The sequence below is a fragment of the Sapajus apella genome, unplaced genomic scaffold (genome assembly GCF_009761245.1).
Source record: "Sapajus apella isolate SASKATOON/1434 unplaced genomic scaffold, GSC_monkey_1.0 scaffold138, whole genome shotgun sequence".
Taxonomy (NCBI): Eukaryota; Metazoa; Chordata; class Mammalia; order Primates; family Cebidae; genus Sapajus; species Sapajus apella.
Window position 1 is genome coordinate 2,725,107 of NW_022437078.1, and position 23,434 is coordinate 2,748,540.

General features: G+C 39.4%; 1 protein-coding gene across 6 annotated transcripts in view; it reads left to right on the top strand.

The window, feature by feature from the left end:
- SGCD (sarcoglycan delta) overlaps positions 1-23,434 on the top strand; it is a 649,492-nt gene that overhangs the window by 504,312 nt on the left and 121,746 nt on the right. For all 6 annotated transcript variants that reach the window (XM_032263793.1, XM_032263794.1, XM_032263791.1 and 3 more), the window contains one exon: positions 22,141-22,213. In XM_032263793.1, the coding sequence (XP_032119684.1) occupies positions 22,141-22,213 (73 nt within the window). The remainder of the gene's footprint in view (positions 1-22,140; positions 22,214-23,434) is intronic.

Genomic DNA, 23,434 nt, shown 5'->3' on the forward strand with positions numbered 1-23,434 from the left:
TGGCGTATGACTGTGTTGTTTCATGCTTAATATCATGGATCAGATGAAAGAAATTCCTGTTTCATGTGGAGCCAATCATTACAATCTGAGGATAGGGTTAGTCTGGAATTGGAAGCAGGGGATGTTACAACACACTAGGGCCAAACAGTGATTCTCAACAGAGGTGTGTTGGTGGGAGTGGGTGGAGATTTTGACCCTGGGAGCAATACTGGGCAATGTTGAGAAACATCTTTGGCACAGTTTGGTGAGGATGGAGGTGGGGGGTTGCTACCGACATCTAATGGATAGAGGGCGGGGATGCTACCCAGCTTCCTACAGTGCACAGGACAGTCCCCCACCACAAAGAATGATCTGGCCCTAAATGTCATTAGGGCTGAGGTTGAGAAGCCGTGGACCAGAGGAAAAGTGTACAGAGCGCTGACTACCCTGCTGCTGTCAATAACCTGTGCATCTCTGGTTCTGGGCCCTGCATCCCCTTGGAAATTTGTGTGTCCTCCTTTCCCATTCTTTGACATGGCAGATTACAGTCTCTCCCCCTCTGTTGGGCCCAGCGTCAGGCCATGCACACAGAAAGTGAACAATTAATGTTAACCATAGGTAAGTATGTCCAGGCTATTGCTGTAGCCTGAGCTTTGGTCACAAAGTATTGACAGAAGCAAAATACTCAAGATGAGAGCTCTCTGGCAGAAAGCTCTTTGGAGTGGGGAAGACAGAAAGGGTATGGATAGAGGTTTGAATCTCTGCCTCCTGTTCAGAGCAGGGTGAGCAGAATGACCTACTTTTGTCTGTGCAGCAAGGAGCATAACAGCCTTGGTAAGACAAGTCCACTTCTACTTGGTACAGCGTAACTTTTGCCTTTCATGTAGGATGGATATTCAGTTTCCTTATTTATATAATCTTATAGATGAAGTAGACTTTAATGGATTTATGACAATGCTGACATTTGCTAAGTACTACCTAACAGGTAGGTAGCTTTGTTTTATACTCTTTATATTCACCCCGTTACTTAGGGCTTATATTTTATAATCCACCCCCCCACCCTGCTTTTCTATTGAGAACCAAAGTTATTTCTTCAATTATGCAAAGCAGCTCTTCTTGGGGCAAAGGATAAGATGGGCCTATCATCCCAGGCATTTAAAATGGCAAATGCTAAGCTTTGTGTTAAGTTTGAAAAGCACACTTTGTAGACTACTGCAGTAACACAGGTATGATCTCATAGTTCGACCTATTTCTTTAAAATTCTGAGTTGTACAGAAGTCAGTGACATTTTCTTCTCCTCCTTTAAGGCTGCTTTGGACAATCCTAAAGTGATTCTTCAAGTTATGATCAATTGCCCTGCAGAAGAATGATTTTAGTGGGTTCCCTGGATCTCTAAAAGTTATTTGCCCTAATGAATTAGGAGGAATGTCAGCTTCATCCATTTAGTGCACTTCTCTGTGAGCAGTTTCCATTTGTCATGAAAATGTGGAAAGAGTTTTTGCATTGCCTGAGTTAGAAGGTTCAGAAAAATGAGGCTGGGCTTATTGATTTGTTAGCATCCAGTGTCCCTAAAATTGGGCCTTGAGGTAGAATTTTTTGAGAAATACAAAAAGATAGAGAGACAACATTTAACAGACCTAGATGGACATTTACCTTTAATCTCAAATTAATCATACTTAGCTTACTCTTCTGATTTTAATGGAACATTCTTATAAAATAGGCAGTTTCTAAAGATTAAAAAGGAGTCTTTATATGATCGAGGAAGGATTTCCTGAGTGGTGCCATTTATCACTAACATTTTTATTTTGCTGTACAGGTTGAAAAGCTCCTTCACTTCTCATTTAGTCTTCATGATAAACCTAAGCCTTAGGTTGGCAGTCGATGATGTCCACTTTATAGGTACAGGAACTCTTCCTAGAATAGTTTGAAGGCTCTAAATTCATACAGTAAGTTTGGTGGAAAATCCAAGATGAGAGCCTAGATATTAGAATATATAATATTAACAACAACTATGCTACAATGTGTAATTTAAAAAAAAAAAACCTAAACAGTGAGTTTGGAGACCCAAATTCTAATGTCCATACTACTATACATTAAGGCTACATCACTGCTTGGTAAGGTTTAGAATCAAAATTTGTGATACAGAAAGACTCTCCCAATTCCCACAAAGATGAAGTATGCGTCAGGTCATTCTAGGATTACTATAAAGAAATACCTGAGACTGGGTAATTTATAAAGGAAAAAGGTTTAATTGGCTCACAGCTCGGTAGCATGTACAAGCAGCATGATGCTGGCATTTGCTCGCTTTGGGGAAGCCTCAGGAAACTTACAGTCATGGTAGAAGGCAGAGGGGGAGCAGGGACCTCCCATGGTGAAAGCAGGAGCAAGAGGAGACTAGGGAGGTGCCACACACTTTTAAATGACCAGATCACACAGGAACTCACTGTCACAGTACAAGGAAGAAAATACTGAAATACTTATGACAAATTCAACCCCATAATCCAGGCTCCTTCTACCAGACCCCACCTCCAACATTGAGGCTTGCAATTCAACATGAGATTTGGGTGGGGACACAGACCCAAACCATAACAAACTGGCCAGAGCCAACTTCATTCAGTTACCAAAGTATAGAGTCTGAAAGGAGTCCAAATATTTATCTTCCATTACCTATCATACTTAGTTTACAACGAGAACACAGGCTGGGATTTGTTTTTAAAGTAGGACATAGTAAAGAAGTCACTGGGATCTGCCATCCTTGACATCTTTGACAGGTAAAACTGATTTAAATTTGAGCAGAAAGCATCATCATGCCAGTTTTTGTTTTCTACTTCTACCATTCTAATATCAAACCTCAGAAAAAAATAGCTGAAATATTTTACAGTTGTCTACTGAATAAAGGGGCTGCATGCAGGCACCACATTTGATTTCGTAGGGAGAAAGTGGGAGGGGATGTGTGTCTGTGTGACAGAGCCACAGGATACCTTCCTGACCTCAACCAGATTTTAATGTCAAGTCTTAGTGCTCCCATTTTACCAGGGTTGGGGTCACAGCAGGTCAGTAACCTCACTGTACCTTATGAGTATAATGGAGATGTCAACACTGCATTCATAGAAAGCACTGTGGAAATTAAATAAGACAACCCATGTAAAACTTAGATATATTAAGTTCTCAATAAGTATAACTATGTTTATTATTTTAAAAGTTAACTCTCAAAACTTCAGTTTCCTCATCTGCAAATGGAAATGTTAAGAGTATCTAACTCTTAGGTTTTTATTATGATTAAATAAAATAGTATAGGTAAAGTGATTCGCTGATGGTTCTTGTTAGAATCTTGAATGTTACAATTCAGGGCAACACTTAATTGTGTACTTAAAACACCCATGCAAAAACAATGTTAAAAAATTATAACTGCCCATGACATGAAAACATGCACAGACTTGCACAATAAAAGCCAAAGTAATACTGGTCAAAAAGAATTCTAGCAGAGAAACACAGGAATGGTGTCCTCTGCCCAGTGAGTCACACGATGGGAAAAAAATGGGCTAAGCATGAGATGATGGCAGAGCCAAGAACTGCTGATAGTATTGGGGACATAGTAAGGAGATAATAAATGGGAAGAAAGCAGTAGGACCACTGAATAATGAGTTTGTGCTTTGGAAGAATGTTTTTACAAGGTTATCTTGCCTCTTATAGAGTCCAATGGAAAGAATCCCCCTGCGAAAATCAGTAATGTCATAATAATAAAGTACTTTTCTGCAATTAAGGCATGTCGCCAGATGTCAACAAGTTGATTGGCCCATGCAAGCAAGCTATCACCTTTTTATTTGTTTTCAATTCCAAAGGATGATGAGGTAGAACAGCTAAGGGGATATAAGGATGTAATAATCCAGCGCAGGGATCTTTTACACAAAGGGCCAGATAGTAAATATTTTAGGCTTATGGACCACAGGGTCTCCGTTGCAGCTACTCATCTTTTCCACTGCAATGGGAAAGCAACCATAAACAATATGTAATCAAATGAATATGGCTGTGTTCTAATAAAACTTTACTTATAAAAACAGGTAGTAGATAAATTTGGCCCATGGGTTTTAGTTTGCCAATCCCTGGTTCTGAGACCTTTTCATCATTTAGTCTGTGAAATCTGATACTAAATACAAACGCCAAAGACTGGAAATCTAAACTGCAAGAGGTATAAGAGCATGGGCTTATTCAACATTGAATCTTCAGAATCTCTTGTAGTGCCTGACACACAACAGGTGCTCAATAAATGTTTGGATAAGGGGCGGGCACGGTCACTCACACGCCTGTAATCCCAGCACTTTGGGAGGCCAAAGCGGGAGGATCCTAAGGTCAGGAGATCGAGACCATCCCGGCCACAGTGAAATCTCATCTCTACTAAAATATAAAAAATTAGCTGGGCATGGTGGCACGCACCTGTGGTCCCAGTTATCCGGGAGGCTAAGGCAGGGGAATCACTTGAACCCAGGAGATGGAGGTTGCAGTGAGCCAAGATGCCGCTACTGCACTCCAGCCTGGCAACAGAGCCAGACTCCATCTCAAAAAAAAAAAAAAATGTTTAGATGAACAAATGGACAGATGAACAAAGGATAGATGGACATACAGGCAAAGTGCCACTAGCTTATGATGCCCTGTTTCTAAACAAGAACATCATCATGACAGCTAACAATAAATTAACATATATTGCACTCTTACTGTGTGCCATGCACTATTCTAAGTGCTTTGCCTATAATATTGCTGTTTTACAATAACCTGTGAGGTAGATACTATCATAGTCCATCAGGTTTTAGTTAATATACTGTTGTCCTGAAGTTGTTAGTTGCTTAATCTTAAATGAGTCATTAAAGCTCATATTCCCTGGTTCCTTCATATATTAATAGACATTTATGAGAATTTAAAAGTACATATGAAAATCTCCATGAACTCTCAAGTGATATTCAAAGATTAAATAATTATTGTTCGGCCCTGCTCTGGTGAGGGTGGACCTGTGAGACAGTGCTGGATATCAGGATTTGACATTAGGTGTTTATTGGCCCAACTGGTCCTGGACACATTGGGAAATCTTAGGGCAAATTGTGGGACTAAATATTAATACTTTTGTTCACCACTGTATCCCTAGAACCTAGGTCAGCACCTAACCCACAGCAGGCATTAAATATATATTTCTTTATAAATAAACAAAAGGAAGGATAAATAAAGTAACAAACAGAGAAATAAATAAATGAGAAAATTCACCAGCCCCAGCCAAGGAAGGGCAATATGGCTATAGATATTCTGAGTCTTAAGAGGTCCTCTCAGAAACTGAGGTATAGATCGCTATATAAAATAATGGAAGATGTCTAATCTACTTACTGCTGCCTTGAAAGCTAAATCATTTTCATAATGGGTCAGAAAGACATTTTTCAGGACAACTTGGTAATTCATCTTTATTTCCTTGTATACACAGTACATTCCATTTAAAAAGGGATGCTAATGCATTTATGTTAAAGCATATGGATTTACCGCCTGGGATGAAATATATTCATAGATTGTATACCTTAATCCTGTTTAGGGAAGGGGAAGAATCAGCTGGCATCAGATTAGTATTGATTAACTGTCACTCAGATTGACAAAGCAGCACAAGATACACTTAGCAAATACCCAAATCAAGCTAAAAATCTCTGCAGATATGGGTTTTGACACTTGCTTCTTTTTTTTTTTTTTTTTTTTTAAGATAATCAGTTCAACATCGAAGAACATACTCTTTGGCACTGAATAATTCAGTCTTCATATACACTGTTTTTTTTTTTTCTGTACTGTTTGTAGGGATAGAGGAAAAAACTATTAAAGGCTCACAAAATGTGCCTGGATTGGTAAGCAAAGAGAGGGAGATACTAGATGCCCTCAAAGGTGTCTTATACCAACTCAGACTGGAAGAACAACTTTTAGCATACCTGTTTTCACAGCTCTTGTCTGGTAGTGAAAATTGGCTGGCTTCTGCTATCCTGTGGATTTCCATTTCTTATTAAGCAGGCATTTAAAATTGAGTCATATAGGAGTAATAGTCGCTCTTCAAAATAGGCTTCCTTGTGAGCTGTAAAGAGCAGTTCTTCCTGTTTTAGTGATGTAGACTGTTAGGGACAGACGGTCAAGACATAGAAGCCTCTACCCTGTGAGAAAAATAATGAAGTCTTTAGGCTGTGTCTAATTGCAAGTGACACAAAGCAAAATTATTCCAGTTTTTTAAAATTTGCTTTAAAAATGGGAATTTGTGGACTCATCACTGAGAAGTCTAGATATGACCATCCCTGGTGCTTATAACATCTTTCTATCTTTGTGCAGGTTTCTTCAGGCAGTTCTTTAGCAGACATTATCTCAGAAAGAGAGACAGAAACACCTTCATTCAGGCAGTCATAGCAATCTTTGAAAATAACTCATTAGCCCTGCTTGGGTCGCATGCTCCTAGACCAGATGCTCTTTCTAGGAAATCAGATATTTTGGTTGGCCAGCCTGAATCACATTCCTTTCTGTATCCTGGGGATGGGGGAGGGCCAAGTAAGCACCAGCCCCAGTAGGTTTCCCCAAAGCAAATAAATGTTCTAGTATCCAAAGGAAAGCTAAAAGATCAGAAAAGACATTATAACTACCCCACCTTCCTCCTTTGTCTCATATGCAGATAGGACACCTTATTTTGAAGACCTTTCTTTGGACTTTGTTTCTAAGTCTGGAAGGCTTGCAGTGGTCTGAGATGGTTAAAAGAAGCTTCATTATTTATTGCCATGTCTTTTCTTCATAGCTATATTTTCTAACCCTGTTTATACCAAGCTAGAGTTTGAATCCTGTTATGAAGCACTGGAGGGAACGGGAAATGGGAACTCAAGACTATTACACTTGCCGTGGTTTGGGTAACAAAAGGAGTGACCTGGAAAGTCTCTATCAGGTTTCAGAGGCCTTCATTCACCGAAGAACTGCCGCCTGAGTGGCATTTTCTCTTCAAAGAGGCTAAGCTCAGTTAGTGCTACTCTGGCACGAATACCTTCAGACCCCACAGAGTGTCAAACATGGGTGTATAGAGATGGAGGAGGCATAAAATATGATCATGAGACATGTGAAATGTTCATTTTTACAAAAAACAGAATCCATCTCAGCTAGGTCATTGGAAAAGTGAGAGTATTCATGGCAAGGTTGTGGGAAGACAGTGCAGGAACAATTTACAGCTAGTGCTCGACTTATGACCACGAATGGTTCCGACAGACCGGTCATAACATGATTTGGTCGTAAGTTGAGTAGGCTATATGCACGTGGAGATGGTAGTGCTGCCTGAAGCTGGTCCGCACCGTCGTATGCCCAGCTGGGCAACGTTTGCGCTGCCAGACGCGGAGCAGTCGTGGCTAGCGATTGTGGTCGTAAAGTCAAATGGTCGTAAGTTGCATAGGTCGTAAGTCGATCAATACCTGTACCTATGTTCAGTCAAGTATCATGAGATCTGCAGCTTCTAGAATCGAGGTGTTCCCTCTGCGTCTCAGGAGCCATGTGACTTCTTTCTCTGCTTTGCTTTCTCACATTTTCTCATGGAGATTCCACCTCTTGCACATCTTTCAATCTGGCTGCCAGCACAAACCTATGTTGGAAAGTTAAAAGAGTGAGGTCAGGGACTAGTTTTCTGATTTCTTACCTCAGCTCTATTGTTGAAGATTAAAGGGATAATATCTATAAAAGCAGTTAGCATGATTCTCAGTATTAGTTATTATTGACAGTGCACATGTCACTCACTGACACTGTGCACTGTGTTTAGTTTCAGTTCTCAAGCTAGAATCTGATTGGTCAGGTGTAGACAGGTAGCAATTCAAACAGTACCACCTAGGTGGCCCTTTAACAGAAAAGCAGATATGAGTAGGATGTCATAAACAAACTTTATTATTCCATGATGGTCTTTTATTGAGGAGGAGATTTATGGAGTCTGACTCGTAACTCCCAAACTCCTGATTGAAAAAGTAACACATAACATGTTTAGCGGGGAGTTAAGACCGTGGGCTCTGCAGCTAGATTTGCCTGTGTTTGGATCCCGGTTCCCACACTGATTCTCTGTGAAGCCCTTCTGTGCTTCAGTTTCTGCTATAATAATATCATGCATGAGGGTTGCAGTGAGCATGAAGTATGTTAACTCACGAAGTGCTTTAAAAAATGCCTGGCAAATAGTAAGCACTCAATAAACGTCAGAAATTGATATGACTTTTTATTACCTAAATCTAGTTCTGAGCTCCCACAATAATCTGGTAGGAAATTCCATCTCCATTATCACTGGGTTGTTCAAGAATTGACAAAGTGTACATGGCGTCAAGAAAACATGGGCAGGCCTGCTACTCCTTGGTCCATTAAGGTCAACTCTGATAACTTCATTTTCCTGGCCTCCATGGCCATTTAAAGTGCACTTACTCTCTGCTTCCATGCCACAGAGAGGGCCCAGAAATCTTTGCTGAGGTGTGGGCCAAGGGCATTTCCTTCTAGGGGCATGACATATCCATCCTCTCTAAGAGATGGTGTTAGAAACAAATTTTGGGTGCCACAAAAGAAATAGCACTTGAACATAAATTTTTTCAGCAAAGCAAATTTACTTCTATAGAAGGGTGCGTCTTGTGGTTGGAGCATTGGCAAGAGCACCATGAACAAAGGAAAGCAAGGGTTTTTAATTTCTAACGCAGTTGGCCTTTTCTGCTATGTCATTCCCCTATTGGTTGGGGTTGGACCACAGTCTAAGCTAAACATAATTAGCTAATTTGAAGAGCGTAGGGAAGAACAGTTTCATTGGAGAAATCTGTTACAGCAAGGAGGGGGTGATTCCTTGGCAGGCATGCCTGAGCACAGCAGGGCAGGAGGGGCTGATAGATTGGTAGGCAAGGTAACTTTAGACAAAGAACAGGGAAATAAGACTTCAGGACAAACAGTACAAGGAAGTAATAAGACTTCAGGACAGACAGTACAAGGAAGTAAAGACTTCTTGAAGAACAACACCTTGTTTGTAACAAAGTGAAACTCTTTGAAGAGGAACTGTCTAAACTACTTGTTTTTAACAGTTAGTCACTTCCCTAGCAATGACTCTGGTCTTCCAGGGACCTCAGATCTCTAAATTTTTCTAAGTGTTCTACTTCTTCTAAATCTGCCTTCTCTTCAGCTTCCTTCTAAGTCACTCCTCTCTCCCTCTTTCCCACAGGACAGCAGGCATACTCTCCACTAAGGTTAGGTGTTTATAGATGGCAGGAATAGCTATTGCTTTAAGGCATTTTCTGCTTTTGACCCAATGAATACCTTCTGTCATAAAACTCAGATGCATCGCTGGGGCCTGTTGGGGTGGGGTGGGAGGGAGAGCACCAGAAAGAATAGCTAATGGATACTGAGCTTAATTCCTGGGTGATGAGTTGATCTGTGCAGCAAACCACCATGGCACACGTTTGCCTATGTAACAAACCTGCACATCCTTGCACATCCTGCACATATACCCTGGAACTTAACATAAAAGTTGAAGAAAAAACAAACAAAGGGAAAAAAACTCAAATGCATTTTGCTGAGTCAGAGAAGGCAGATCCAAAACTCTTGATATGGTAGAAAAGGCAGAAGTGTAGGAAAATGGTAAAAGCCAGAATTTGGGGCTCAGGGGATGGATAGAACACGAAAGGGGTAGCATGAGGGAATTTTTGCAGTGATAAAATTGGATCGTATTTGCTTATTTGGTGGATACATGACTCATGTGTTTGTCAAAACCCATGAATCTATTAATGTACATCACAAAGAATGCATTTTCCTTTATGGAAACAACTAAACAAACATCAAGGATATGCAAAGGACCTTCCTACCTGTTTGAAATGGAGAGGAAAGGAAAATACAGAAACACAAATTGATGTTTTCAAAAATTATCAAGCCACAGAAAAAGCTAAAGGAATGAGTTATGCCTGATTGTCATGTTAAAAAGCAGGACTTCCTGGCTGGGTGCAGTGGCTCAAATTTGTAATCCCAATGCTTTGAGAGGAAGAGGTGGGAGGATTGCTTGAGTCCAGAAGTTCAAAACCAGCCTGGTCAACATCATGAAACCCTCTCTCTACAAAAAAAAAAAAAAATTAATTAACCAAAAATGGTGACATGTCCCTGTAGTCCAGCTACTCAAGAGGCTGAGGTGGGAGGATTGCTTGAGTTCAGGAATTTGAGTCAGCTATCACACCACTGCACTCAGCCTGGATGACAGACCAAGACCTTGACCCTAAAAGTGTTTTTTTTTTTTTTTTTTTTTTTTAATGGGACTTTGTTGCAGGACACAGAGACTCATCAAAGGTTGTAAAACCAGTAAAAGACCTGTCACACTGGGCTTTGGGCAGTTGATTTGATTGCACTAAACTGGAGAGATTACAGGAGAAAATAAAGAAGCTGGCAGGATGCTATTCCACTGAGACCATTTAACTATAGCTTTAATCTTTTACTTACTAACTTACTTGCTGGAAAAGAAGTTATCCAGTATTGCAGTGGTATAGCTGATACTGACAGCTCATACCTCTCCCCTAAAGAAGCTTCTTTTTTATTCTTCAGTTTTTCTGGCTTAAGTAAAATATAATTCAAAATACCTAAGCTGCTGCTTGTCTAGAAAAGTAAAAAGACTCTCATCACAGGGTCCTTGGATTTAAGTAGCTTATTTTGTGGAGAAGGCAAGACATAGTCAATGAAGACAATAAAAGAAATGCTCATCCAAGACATAAGTCAGGTATAATGGAAGCGCAACAGAGGGAGCAATTGGCGATAACTGAGGAAAGACCAGGAAAGGCTTCATGATGGAGGTGGCATTTGACATGGGCCTTATAGGATTTGATTCACTAGTGGGAACAAAAGGAAAATAAAAGTACTTTCTGGCTGAGAACTGTAAGTAAAGGCAAGGACATGGAAAAACCCAGCCTCACTCAGCAGTCAGTGTAATGGGAGAAAAGCGTCCAGCTAAACAATCACTGAAAGTGATGTTTAACTTTTGGTCATCTGGCTTACTACTGCCAAAAATCTTTAAGTGAAGAATATGACTACAGGGAGAGGTCAGTTTACCTCTCTTTCCTTCGTCAAGGGTAGAATGGTACTAAACCTTAGGCAGGTTGAGCAACAAAGTTCTGTTAGGGTGTCGCAAACAAATAATAAATAAGGACTTCTTTTCGTCCCAGAAAAGTAAGGTGATATGGTTTGGCTGTGTCCCCACCCAAACCTCATCTTGAATTGTAGTTCCCATAATCACCACATGTTGTGGGAGGGACCCAGTGGGAGATAATTGAATCATGAGGGCAGTTACCTCCATGGTGTTCTCGTGATAGTGAGTTCTCACAACACCTGATGGTTTTATAAGGGACTTTTCCCCAGTTTGCTCAGCACTTCTCTCTCCTACCACCATGTGAAGAAGGACATAGTTACTTCCCCTTCTACTATGATTGTAATTTCCTAAGGACACAGCCATGCTGAATCGTGAGTCAGTTAAACCTCTTTTCTTTATAAATTACCCAGTCTTGGGTATGTCTTTATTAGCATGAGAACAGACTAATACATAAGGCCAAAGGTAGACAGTTGCTGGCAGTGTAGTGGTATCTGGGTGAATGGGTGAATATATCTGAAGTCCTCTTGGTCTTTTTCTCATGGTCAGAAGATGAGATGGCTCATATAGCTCCAGATATCATGCTGATATTCACATAAGAACAGTGAAACTAGCCACATCTATATCCTCTTGCGGGCAGTAAAACTTTCTCAGTGCTCCTCCTCAGTAGACAGCTACTTACATCTCTTTGGACAAAGTTGTGTCATATGTCCACCCCGAGCTTCAAGGGTCTCTGGGAAAGTAATTATTTAGGTGGGCACTTTGCCCCCTGGAATAATACTGGGATTTTGTTGGCCAGGGGAAGTGGGGAAATGGTTGTTGACAAGTAAATGACATGCTGGCCATACTGGGGATGAAGTTAGTGGACAATGTAAAAATTACATAATCAAAATCACCTATAAATCACTACCTAAAATGAGCATAAAGCATGCTCGTTTTAAAGCTTTCATAACAGAGTTGTATTGAGAAATTAAATCATTTAAGTGTTTTAATGCTTTGAAACCTTCAGTACTTTACTAAGATTTCAATTTGCTGGTTCTTACTTTGCAGGTCATCATCATCTTCATCTCTCATAAATGATTTTGTAAGTTTCTCCAATTATTTTTTAGACAGTGTTTCTCTGTGGTCCTCAATTAATGTTTCAATTTCCTTCTCCATAGGAAGGCATCACCACCCAGTTACTTGGCCACAGGAACAGCATGTTCTACTTTTTCAAAGACCAGGACATTCTTAAAATCATACACATGGTGTTTTTTAGGTCTCACTGCCATCCATTGACCATCTGAGTCTTGATTGCTCTCACACAGTGAGAGACACTTGAGAACGGAAATCTCCACTGAGGACAGTGTATCATGGCTCCCATCTCATCCTCACTCCCAGGTGGAAGGACAGGCAGAATCAATGTTCTTTTTAACTTGATCACATTGCTTGTATTTATTCTCTCCCTCTCCCTCTACACCTGTTGGCCTGATTCTGGCCTCCTGTCCCACTGAAGTCTGGAGGGGAGATGCAGATGGAGAGCCACATTCACCTCATTTTTGGACACACAGTGCATCATCTTTAAGAACCAAGGAGTCTCCCTTGAGCGCGGCTCTCTGATAATGATGTCAAGAGTCTTCTCTGCCTGTTGCTGATGCTTTGTTTACCTATACTATCCTTACCTAGAGGCTGCCTTGTTCCAGAATGTTCCATCAGTGTTAAACACAACCAATGAATTGAAATTGTTTGTCGTACTGTGCAGTTTTATTTACTATCAGAAACGATGTACTCATAAGAAACTGAAATGAGGTTGCTTGCTGCTTGGATGGCTCCTTTTATTTTTTTCAAGTTTTGTCTTAATGATACACTGAGCATGAGTTCTGGTCTACTGGTTTCCAGAGTAGAGTTTGCTTAATTAAACTACTTGTCTCTTTGTATCTTTCCAGAATGTTTTGATACATGAATCTTAAATTGCCCTGCCGTTTCATATCCTACACAATGTTTAAAATGTGCACTTTGATGGTATGGCCAATTCAGTTAAATTGTTAGAGTATTCAAAAAAAAAAGCCTTATTTTATCCTTCTCCATTATTAACATTCAATTTATTGAATGATACTCTTTTCTCTTTCTGGCTTTACTGTCTATTCTTGTCTTCATTACTGTCTTCTATCCTAATAAAATATATCTACCATCTAATTTGATACGCCAGACACATATAGCATGTTATATATTGTATTTTAATATATATGTAATATATTTCATATATACATATGTGTATATGTATGTGTGTGTATATACACACATATATAGTCACTAATCCTCACTTTTATGAGAGAGGCACTATTATTTCCATTTCAGAAAGGAGGAAACTGAGGCTAGGAGAAGCAAATTAACTTGCCCTTCACAGTCTTCATGGAGAACCTGAATTTTTACACTCTCTTTTCAGCATTCACGTGTCAAAATTCCCAGTCTAGATGACCCTAAATATCCACATTATGCATGCCTGTGTCCAGGCAACTGAACACATGCACCTCTACAGAGCCTGTGCCAGACAGCAGGCGGGTGGCTACATAACAGTGTAGTGACTAGCCACGGCTAGGCCTTCAGTATCGGGCACCCCAAATCCAGTACCCAGCAACCTTATGGTATTTCTCTTGTCAAAAAGTTGTAACTCTTGCTATATTCATTTCTTCACCTTTTGCCTGTTCTTGTGCCCACAACAGCCTGCCTTCAGCTTTTGATAAACTGTCTCTTGAGATGTGTCTTCCATATTGCTAAATTCAATGGACATTGCTATTCCTCTCCCTAATTTCCAGCACTGTTTAACACAGATAAACTGTTCCCACCTTCTTGAAATATATACTTCTTTCTCTTGGCTTCGGTGTTACCCCATTTGTGGTCTTCTTTCTATCTCTAGTCTCTTTTTTTTCCTCCATTTTCTTTTGATGGCTCATCCTTTCATACCCGAAATTTAAATGTTGGCGTCCCTTAAAATTCTGACATTGGCTCTCCCTTTATACTACTCTAAGTATGCCTTGGATCATATCACCCTTCTCTTGGTGTCCATACTCATCTATATGCCAGTGACTCTCAGCAGTAGCACTCCCCCAGCAAAGCCTTCCCAGGTCCTCTGATGCTAGGCTAAGCCCCCTGTTCAGTGTTCCGTCAGCTTCTGCTACTACTTTGTAGCATTTATCACAGTTTCTCAGTTCTTTTTCCAGTAATGCTCTTCTGAGGAATTTTTTTCAGGCTTTCTTCTTTTTCTTAATCACATCCCTCCCATGAAATCTTACTATCACAGATATATTTGCTATCCATTTGTATACTATGTAAAGTGTGTATTTACATAGATATTTATATCTAAATATTGCTCTACATCTCTAGATATAGATATACGTCGGTGCTTTTTACATAAATACAGTAAGATTTCTTTTGCTCCCCAAGAACCAATTTTTGTCCCCTTGGGGATAACATCACCCCCATTGAAAATGCATGATTTACAATAATTATTCTTTCTAAAAATAGATTTAAATATTGTTGTAATGTCCACCTGTGTTGCTACAATAAAGCCTATTAAGAGTGAAGATTGTCTTCTTACCAAATACTGCCTCAGCACTGTACCAGTCACGTAATAGGTACTTGTTAACCATTTGTAGACAATAAATATTACAACACTCAGAATGGCTATAGATTTTATATGCATTTAAATTTTTTTCTTAATTTGCAGTTCCTAAATAAGAAAGCCAAAGCCTGTTTTCCCCACAAAATCATGTCTGACGTAGGCGCTACATAAATAGTTGTTGAATGAATTAACTATCTGTACTTTTTGGATAAAAATCTGTCCCAACTCCTAAAAGGAAAATATTTGGTATGTATCCTAGTAACTGTTTGTAATGACTACAGATGTTTTGCATTAGAAGTTTATTAAATGCCACCAGCAGCCTGGGGAGACACAATGGGATTAAATTACCCCAAGTGACTATTTCTCCTGAAAGTTGCTCTCTAGCATCTGTGTATTGTTCATGTCTGGGAAGCTTTTCCAAAGCTGACAGCCACCTTCCATGTGCTTAATCCTGATGCTTGTAGAAATTCTTCATTCTCGCCGATCACTCAGTTCATTTTAAATCTTTGGTTAAATATAACCCAACTCATTTCCTTAAAAAGAATTTTTCACTGCATGTGACTTTTAGGGGAAGGCCAAAAAGTCATGTTAGAAATTAATACAAAAACCTGTGTTTCTAAGGCATTTCCTGTGGTTAGTTGTCCTATAATTCACTCTCTTACAACTAACGTATGTGCTGTAGAGACAACTGGCTTGTAGGAAAATGGGTCTTAGACATTAAAGAGTATTTAAATATCAGATTGTAACCATGTTTACTAGCTTGGACTTACACAGATAAAAAATCATATCTCACATTTGTTGGAAATCTTTAAACAATGGGAGCTGCATGAAGGTATCTTCAGCTAAAACTTTGGAGTAACCAAAAAGTTATCTTGCACAGAAGACAGTGTTCATTACTCAAAGAATTACTCATTTATTCATAATTTTTCAAGTGTATTCTGGGTAAATATCGTGGGAGATTAAATTATCTTTGTCATGGTTCTTGCTCCTTCATAGGAAAAATATAGTTGGATTCACAGCAGCTTCCTTTATTAAGTAAAGAGAATTTCTATTGTGGCTTAAATATCAAATACCAAAAAAGCTGGATATTCTTTATGGAGTATAAAGTTTCCATGGGCACAGCTGGATCTGAGCATTAATCACTTGGCTTTAACTGTCTATTTCATCTTTTCCCATGGGCCTGATGATCATTCTTCAGTCTCTTTCTTGTCCAGCACATCACCAGATCCCACTGGTTTTCCTCTTAAATGTTTCTCAGCCAGCCAGTCTTCGCTATCCTCACTACTAATCATCTGATTCCATCCACCACCCTCTCTCCTCTGGCTTCTCCTTATTCACTCTTGCCTTCCTTAAGTGTCTTTTCCTTGATATAGTGTTCCAGTCATTCTGGGCTGCTATAACAGATACTGTAGACTGGATGTCCTAAGAAACAGTAATTTATAGCTGGGCACAGTGGCTTATGCCTGCAATCCCAGCACTTTGAGAGGCCGAGGCGGATGGATCACCAGATCAGGAGATGGAGAACCATCCTGGCTAACATGATGAAACCCTGTCTCTACTAAAACAATACAAAAAATTAGTCGGATGTGGTGGCACGCACCTGTAGTAGTCCCAGCTACTCTGGAGGCTGAGGCAGGAGAATCCCTCGAACATGGCAGGCAGAGGTTGCAGGCAGAGATTGCAGTGAGCAGAGATGGCGCCACTGCACTCCAGTCTGGGCGACAGAGCAAGACTCCGTCTCAAGAGGAGAAAGAAACAAATTTATTTTTTACAATTCTGGAGGCTGGGAAGTCTGAGATCAGGGTGCCAAGATAATCAGGTTTGCAGCAGGGTCCCTCATCTTGGCTTGCAGACATCCATCATCTTACTGTGTCCTCACATGGTGGAGAAAGCACTAGTCTTTTTCTCCTCTGAGGACACTCCCATCGTGGGCACTCTTCCGTGATCTCATCCAAACCTAGTTATTTCCCAAACCCCCCATCTCCTAAGACCATCACATTGAAGGCTGGGGTTTCAACATCTGAATTTTGGGGAGACACAAGCAAGTAATCCATAACATGCAGCTACAGTGATTTTTGGAAAATGCCAGGTGGATCAAGTCAGATTCCCTGCTTAAAACCTTCACTGTGCGTCAGAGGCTCTACACTCCCTGGGCCAAACTCTCAGTCTCACCACATAATGCTCACCTCTTGCTAAGAATGGTCTAGCAACACCAGTCGTCTTCTTTTTTTTTTTTCTCCAGATGGAGTCTTGCTCTGTTTCCTAGGCTGGAGTGCAGTGGCCTCATCTCAGCTCACTGTAACCTATGCCTCCCAGTTTCAAGCAATTCTCCTGCCTCAGCCTCCTGAGTAGTTGAGATTATAGGCTCACACTACCATGCATGGCTAATTTTTAGTAGAGATGGAATTTCACCATGTTGGCCAGGCTGATACCAACTTCAGGTGATCCACCCGCCTCAGCCTCCCAGAATGCTGGGATTACAGGTGTGAGCCACTGTACCCAGCCAATTCCTAGTTATTTAAACCAATTAGTGTACACTAGTGGTTTAAATTTAGGTTTAAAGTGAGGTTTATAGTATCCTCACACTAGTGGAGGATACTCTACCCTACTATACTGTGAGCTTCTTACCTCTTTGCTTCACCACTAGAGCCTCCTGCTTGGTAGAGATTTGTTCATTGAACTTTGAGTTCACCAACATACTATGCTTGAACTCTTGACCTCATGATCCGCCTGCCTCAGCTTCCCAAAGTAATGGAATTACAGGTGTGAGCCACCGTGCCTGGCCCAGTCTTCTTTATCAACTGGAATTTCCCAACTCTAAAGCCTTTCCATGCTCTTTTTCTACTGCTGCATTCATTCCCCTCTTGACTAGTTGAGTCCTAATTATTTTTCAAATATCAGCAAAACTTCACTTCTTTAGGAAACTATCTGCCAAACCGGGTTGTGACATCAAGTTTTATACACTCAAAGACATGTTTCTTTTCTTTATCCCTACTGTATAGTTTCATTTGAAATTAGTTACTAGCTTTGTTTTGTTTTGTTTTGTTTTGTTTTGTTTTGTTTTGTTTTGTTTGGAGATGGAGTTTTGCTCTTGTTGCCCCGGCTGGAGTGCAATGGCGCAATCTCCGCTCACCACAACCTCCGCCAGCTGGGTTCAAGTAATTGTCCTGCCTCAGTTTCCCAAGTAGCTGGGATTATAGGCATGTGCCACCATGCCAGGCTAATTTTGTATTTTTAATAGAGACAGGGTTTCTCCATGTTGGTCAGGCTGGTCTCGAACTCCCAACTTCAGGTGATCCACCCGCCTCAGCCTCCCAGAGTGCTGGGATTACAGGCATGAGCCACTGTACCCAGCCAATTACTAGTTATTTAAGCCAATTAATGTACACTAGTGGTTTAAATTTAGGTTCAAAGTGAAGTTTATAGTATCCTCACACTAGTGAAGGATACTCTACCCTACTATACTGTGAGCTTCTTACCTCTTTGCTTCACCACTAGAGCCTCCTGCTTGATAGAGATTTGTTAAATTAATTAAACTCTGAGTTCATCAACATACTGTGCTCCTCTCCTGGTGCATAGAGTTTATCCAGTCAGTTATATCTGAAAAATAATAAAATAGCAGGAGATGGCAGGGGGATGAGTGTCGGAGAAACTATAAAGATTACGTAATTCATCCAAATGAAGAAATAATACTAAAGAGAAAGCTGTCAAAAGCCATGCAATGAATATGTAAAACTAAAACCAAAAATCGGGTTCTTGAGTTCTCAGTATTTGGTTGTTACAGAAACAAAATCATTTTTCTTCCATTTTCTTATCACCATTCTCTAGATTGACTTCCTTTCTCCATTTTATAATCTAATGTGGATATAAAACTATATCCTTATCTTGTAAAGTAAAATATTATTGTTATTAAAGTTACCATTTAGGTTATATTTTCCCAAGCAATGGGAATTAGAAAACTTACGTTTTTACATCAAACCTTATTCATAGGATATTTTAACTCTGCCTTTTGAATCTGTTGAACATTTTGGCCCCATGGTTTAAACCCAAAGATGATTTTTAGCTCATATTCATTAATATAAAAGCACTAATCATAATTATACCAATATTAATAATGTTCATCAGGAAAAAAATTTACCAAAGCAAACTCTGTTAAGCTGGTTTAAATTCTTAATCAATTTTTTAAACAGTATGGTGTGATTCATCATAAATCTTCTTTATCAAATTTCACTGGTGATAGTTGCTGTCCTAGTAATTTTTTGTCCAGTGTTTTCCTCAAATTCAATTTTTCTGTGTCACATTTTCCAGCTCTAAATTTTTTTTTCGGTATTTAGTCCACAGCAAATTTTAACATCTGTATAGTTTTAGGTAATTTATTATTATTTTTTATACAATGTAATTTTCTCAGATCCATTTTTGGAGTTTTAAAGAATTACAATGTTTTTAGAGTTTTGATGTTTTAGTTAGTTTCATTTTTGCTGTCTGCCATTTTATCTGTTATAAGGTTTATTTTCTGGTAATTATTTCTACCAATTAAATGCAGCTTCAATTGGATAGAAGTGTGTTTCTTTTTTTTTCCCCTTAAACGCTGAGAAAATCTTTCACAATTTCCTTTGATATTCCAGGATTGTTTGTCTTCTCATTAGAAAAAAAGAGGTGGCTAGAGGCAATCTTCTGCTTAGATTAGAATTGTAAATCTCATAAAATTTTAGATTTGGGGGTAGACAGTTTAACTCTGATGCTTATCCCTCATTTAAGAATTGGGGAAATCCAAAACCACAGATTTTTATCTGACTTGCCTAAGCACAGAGAAAGGACTAGATTTCAACTCTCTTGACATCCAGGACACTTTGAGGGAAAAGTATGAGGAAACTGAGATCTGGACTTGAATATCTTTTCTGGAGAGGAGAAGTCGGCCTTTTGTTACTATGGGAGTGCATTTGAGATTTTTTTTTGTTTTGACAAGTTTACCCCCTTCCTGTGCTAGTAAGGAAAAGAGCCATTGAGCTGAGCTTTATGGTGATTCAAAACACTTTAGATAGATCCTGTCACATGCTTTATAATTTCCTGATTGATTGTGTGGAATTAAGTTATTGGGCAGAGAACCAGCTAATGGAAACACATGGATGAAATCATTTTTGAGAGACATTAAATGGAACTTAAAGCTGAAATGGCTTTATGGATTTTTCATTCAAACTGTTTATGAACATCTATTGCCAGTAAATTATATTGTGTCAAAAGAGGAAATCAGTAGGTATGGTTTTAATAGAAACCTTTTTGAAATAATAAAATCGAGGATAATTTATTATCTGAGAAAACAGAGAGAGAATGGGATGGGGGAATTCATACTGAAGGATGATTGTCTACTCTGGAGCTTCTGGGAATGTGAAAAATTGTGTGAAAATCAGAAACCTGATAGCACTTGGAAAGAAATGGCCTTTTTGAAGAGCATTAATATCTCATCTCATTATAGATGTGAATTGTTTTGAGAAGAAAGGTGATTGAGGATTTAGCAGCATTACTTGATGGTATAAACATTGATATTTGCTCATATCTCATAAAAAGATGAGCATGTAAAGGAGTAACAATCTACTGAGGGAGGTAGTTTAGAATAGTGATCAAAGGTTTCAGAATGGAAGGATTTGAGTTCAAATCCCAACACTCCCACCCCTCACTCAGTTATCCCTCCCACCTCCACTTAGCTGTGTGACCATAGGAACATTTCCTGACCTCCCAGAGCCTCAAAGATACTAACAGTCTCCACTCCATAGGGTTATTCTGGTGATCAAATGAAAAACTGGAATATCCAGTACAGTTTCTGGTTTATAGTAAATGCTATAAAAATATTACTCTTAAGAGTCATAGAAGATCTGGATCAGAAGAAAGATGAATAGGAATCATAAACATTTTATAATATTACTACCGATTGCTTTGTGCCAGAAATCACATTCAGTCTTCCAAGATCCCTAGGAGATAAGGGTACTATCAACACCCTCTCTTTTGAGAGAGGGAAACTGAGTATCACAGAGGTTGAACTTCATGCCCAAGGTCACTCAGCTAATGAGTGGCTTTGAAATCTTCCCCTTGGAAGTCTTACCAATGAGTCTTGTTCTCCAGTATGTGGAACATATGGACCCCCTCATTGGCCAAAGCCCAGCAAAAACATAATCAAAGAGTTTTTGGTTGGATGGTGTTAGCTGATGGAGCGTGAGCATTTGTTCTTTACTTCCTTCCTACATCCAAAGCCTGTCAATCATTTGCCACCTCTATCTGTCAGAGCCTATCCCTCTAGATTTTGCTGGGTTGCCATTCAGTGGGCACCAGCTTAGCCTGGCATTGAGAAAGTAATAATTTAGTACTCCCATAGAAGCATCAGTACCAGTTGGAAATTAGGCCAGTAGAAGCCTTTGGAACCTAAAGTCAGTCTGCCTATATACCACATAAGACCTTGTCCCTGCCCACACTGTGCTTAAGATCTCGTTGACAGAACACCACACCATTCAAAAGCATGTTCTTTGTCTAATGTAATGGAGCATTTCTAGATATTATAACAATGTAAGAGGATTCTAGAAATTCAGACATGGAAGGAAGATACTCTTCCCTACTTACAGCATCAAAGTACATCAAATGTATAAAAGAAACAACTTTTACTTCAAAGCACAGGATGCTGCCTCAGCTAAGTTTAATTGAAAAACTAATATCCAGTACAATTGTCTGTGATAAACTGAGGCTTAAATGATTTGAAAACACTTTGGGAGCAGACAAATCAGATAATCGCTATCTTTATGGCTGCAAAGGTTCAGCTGGTATTGACAAGTTGTAAAGATAAAAGCTTATAGCCCAGTCAAGAACTAAATGTCCAGATTGGGTTTGAGATCAATGTTAATACTCAAAGTGGAAAAACTCTGAACTTCAAATGATCTCTCATAGTGTTCTGTTTTGCTTAACTTTTCAAGATGATAATGTAGAACTTTATTTACTGAAAAACTTGTGCTTGTCATTAGGCAAATACTTCACTCTTCTACCATCTAACCCACTGTGTAGATGTCATACGTGTTAGGTGATTTGTGCCATGCATTGCAATAAGAGAGATTTGGTTGCTGTTTTTCAAAACATTTCCAGTTGGGTGACTATTAATAGTTTCTGAGAGACAAGAGTCAGATCTTACCATTTCTAGGCATCTTTTCCTTTCTGAAGCCGAGATGGAATTTGCCTCATTGCCTCACTCTGATCTCAGCAAGAATGCTTTTAAAAGAAGTTCCTTGTTTTTCCAAAGGCCGTTTGCATGAGTGATTTAATGCTTTCCTATCATAGAGCCCAAAGCCAGTGGAAAAATATGTGGATATTGGGTTGTGTTATGGATGTGCTGAATTTAGCTTCAGTCAGTGTGCTGATTGTGCCTCCAGGTGACTCCAGTATCTCCAATCTGTTTGCTTTTCTCTTTTGTTTACAGGAGCGGAGGGCACAGTGTTCCCTAAATCTATAGAAACACCTAATGTCAGGGCAGACCCCTTCAAGGAACTAAGGTAAACTTCTGACTTTGGTTTGCATTGATTAATGGCTCTTGCCTTTCTCTGTGCAACTGGCCAGTGATTCATTCTGAATAAATAATAAGTGTCACAATGTGAATACATAAATTGAAAGAGGTTGGAGGAACCAGAAGATAAGCTACAACAAAAAGAAATTATTTTCTGAGAACTTAAAATTGAGGATCTGAGTGGGGTAAGAGGTTGCCCACTTCGTAAAATTTAGATTCATTCATTTGCAATGTGTGGTATCTGCTGTCTTTTGTGGTACCAAAAACCTATTCAGTTAGGGAACTCATTGATAATTTGTGCTGATCAGTCCAAAGAAAAAATGTTATCTAAAAGAAACTGAAGTCTAAATACAATACAGAAGTCTTACTATGTAAGAAGTTCTCCATCACTTGGAGCGGTATGGTACTAGGAAGAACCCCCTTCTGCAGATGTTCCGGGTGCTAATGTTAATCTACAGATACTTATAAATGTGCTGCCTTAGCAGAGGATGACTCTGAAATGCTGTGCACTCATCACCAACGACCAAGGAAAACACAAAAGAACAGATAGTTGGATAAACAGAGAGAGAGAGCCCAAAAACCATTCCAGCCACAGAATGACCATCCCCCAGGCCCCGCTTCCAAAATTTATTTAAAATGGTATGTTAAATATAACTATTCTTTCTGTTGCTTCAGTTATTCATTGTAACTGTGATGAATTCAGTGAATACTGGCTTTTTTCATTTCTGGTAGTTCTTTTACCTAAAAGTAATCATAAATCACCAAATGAACATATATGGCACTGAATCACTGTTTCATAATAGACATCAACCATAGGCACATGTACTTGCATTGCATAAATGATATCGACTTTTTCATGATGCAGCCTGAAGATCTATGCTTTGCTTAAAAAGCAAGAGCCATGTTGGAGCTTGTGTTTCTCTTAAGAGAAGCACATTCTCAGTAAGTGGAAAATATATCACCTCATTATAAAACCCATAGCATTTTTTGCAAAGCCTGTAAGTCTGGGTGACTTTAAGGAAATAAATTGGGCCAAAGGAAAAGGATAATTGGTGGAGAATGAGAATGTTTTCATAACAAAATTCCACATAGAGTGGGCTGTACTTTTAAGATTACGCATCACACCACAAGGTTTTACTTTTTACTAGCATAACTGTTTTCAGCAGAGCTTCCACATGCCTGAACTTACCTGATTCTCTGTCAGCTACTT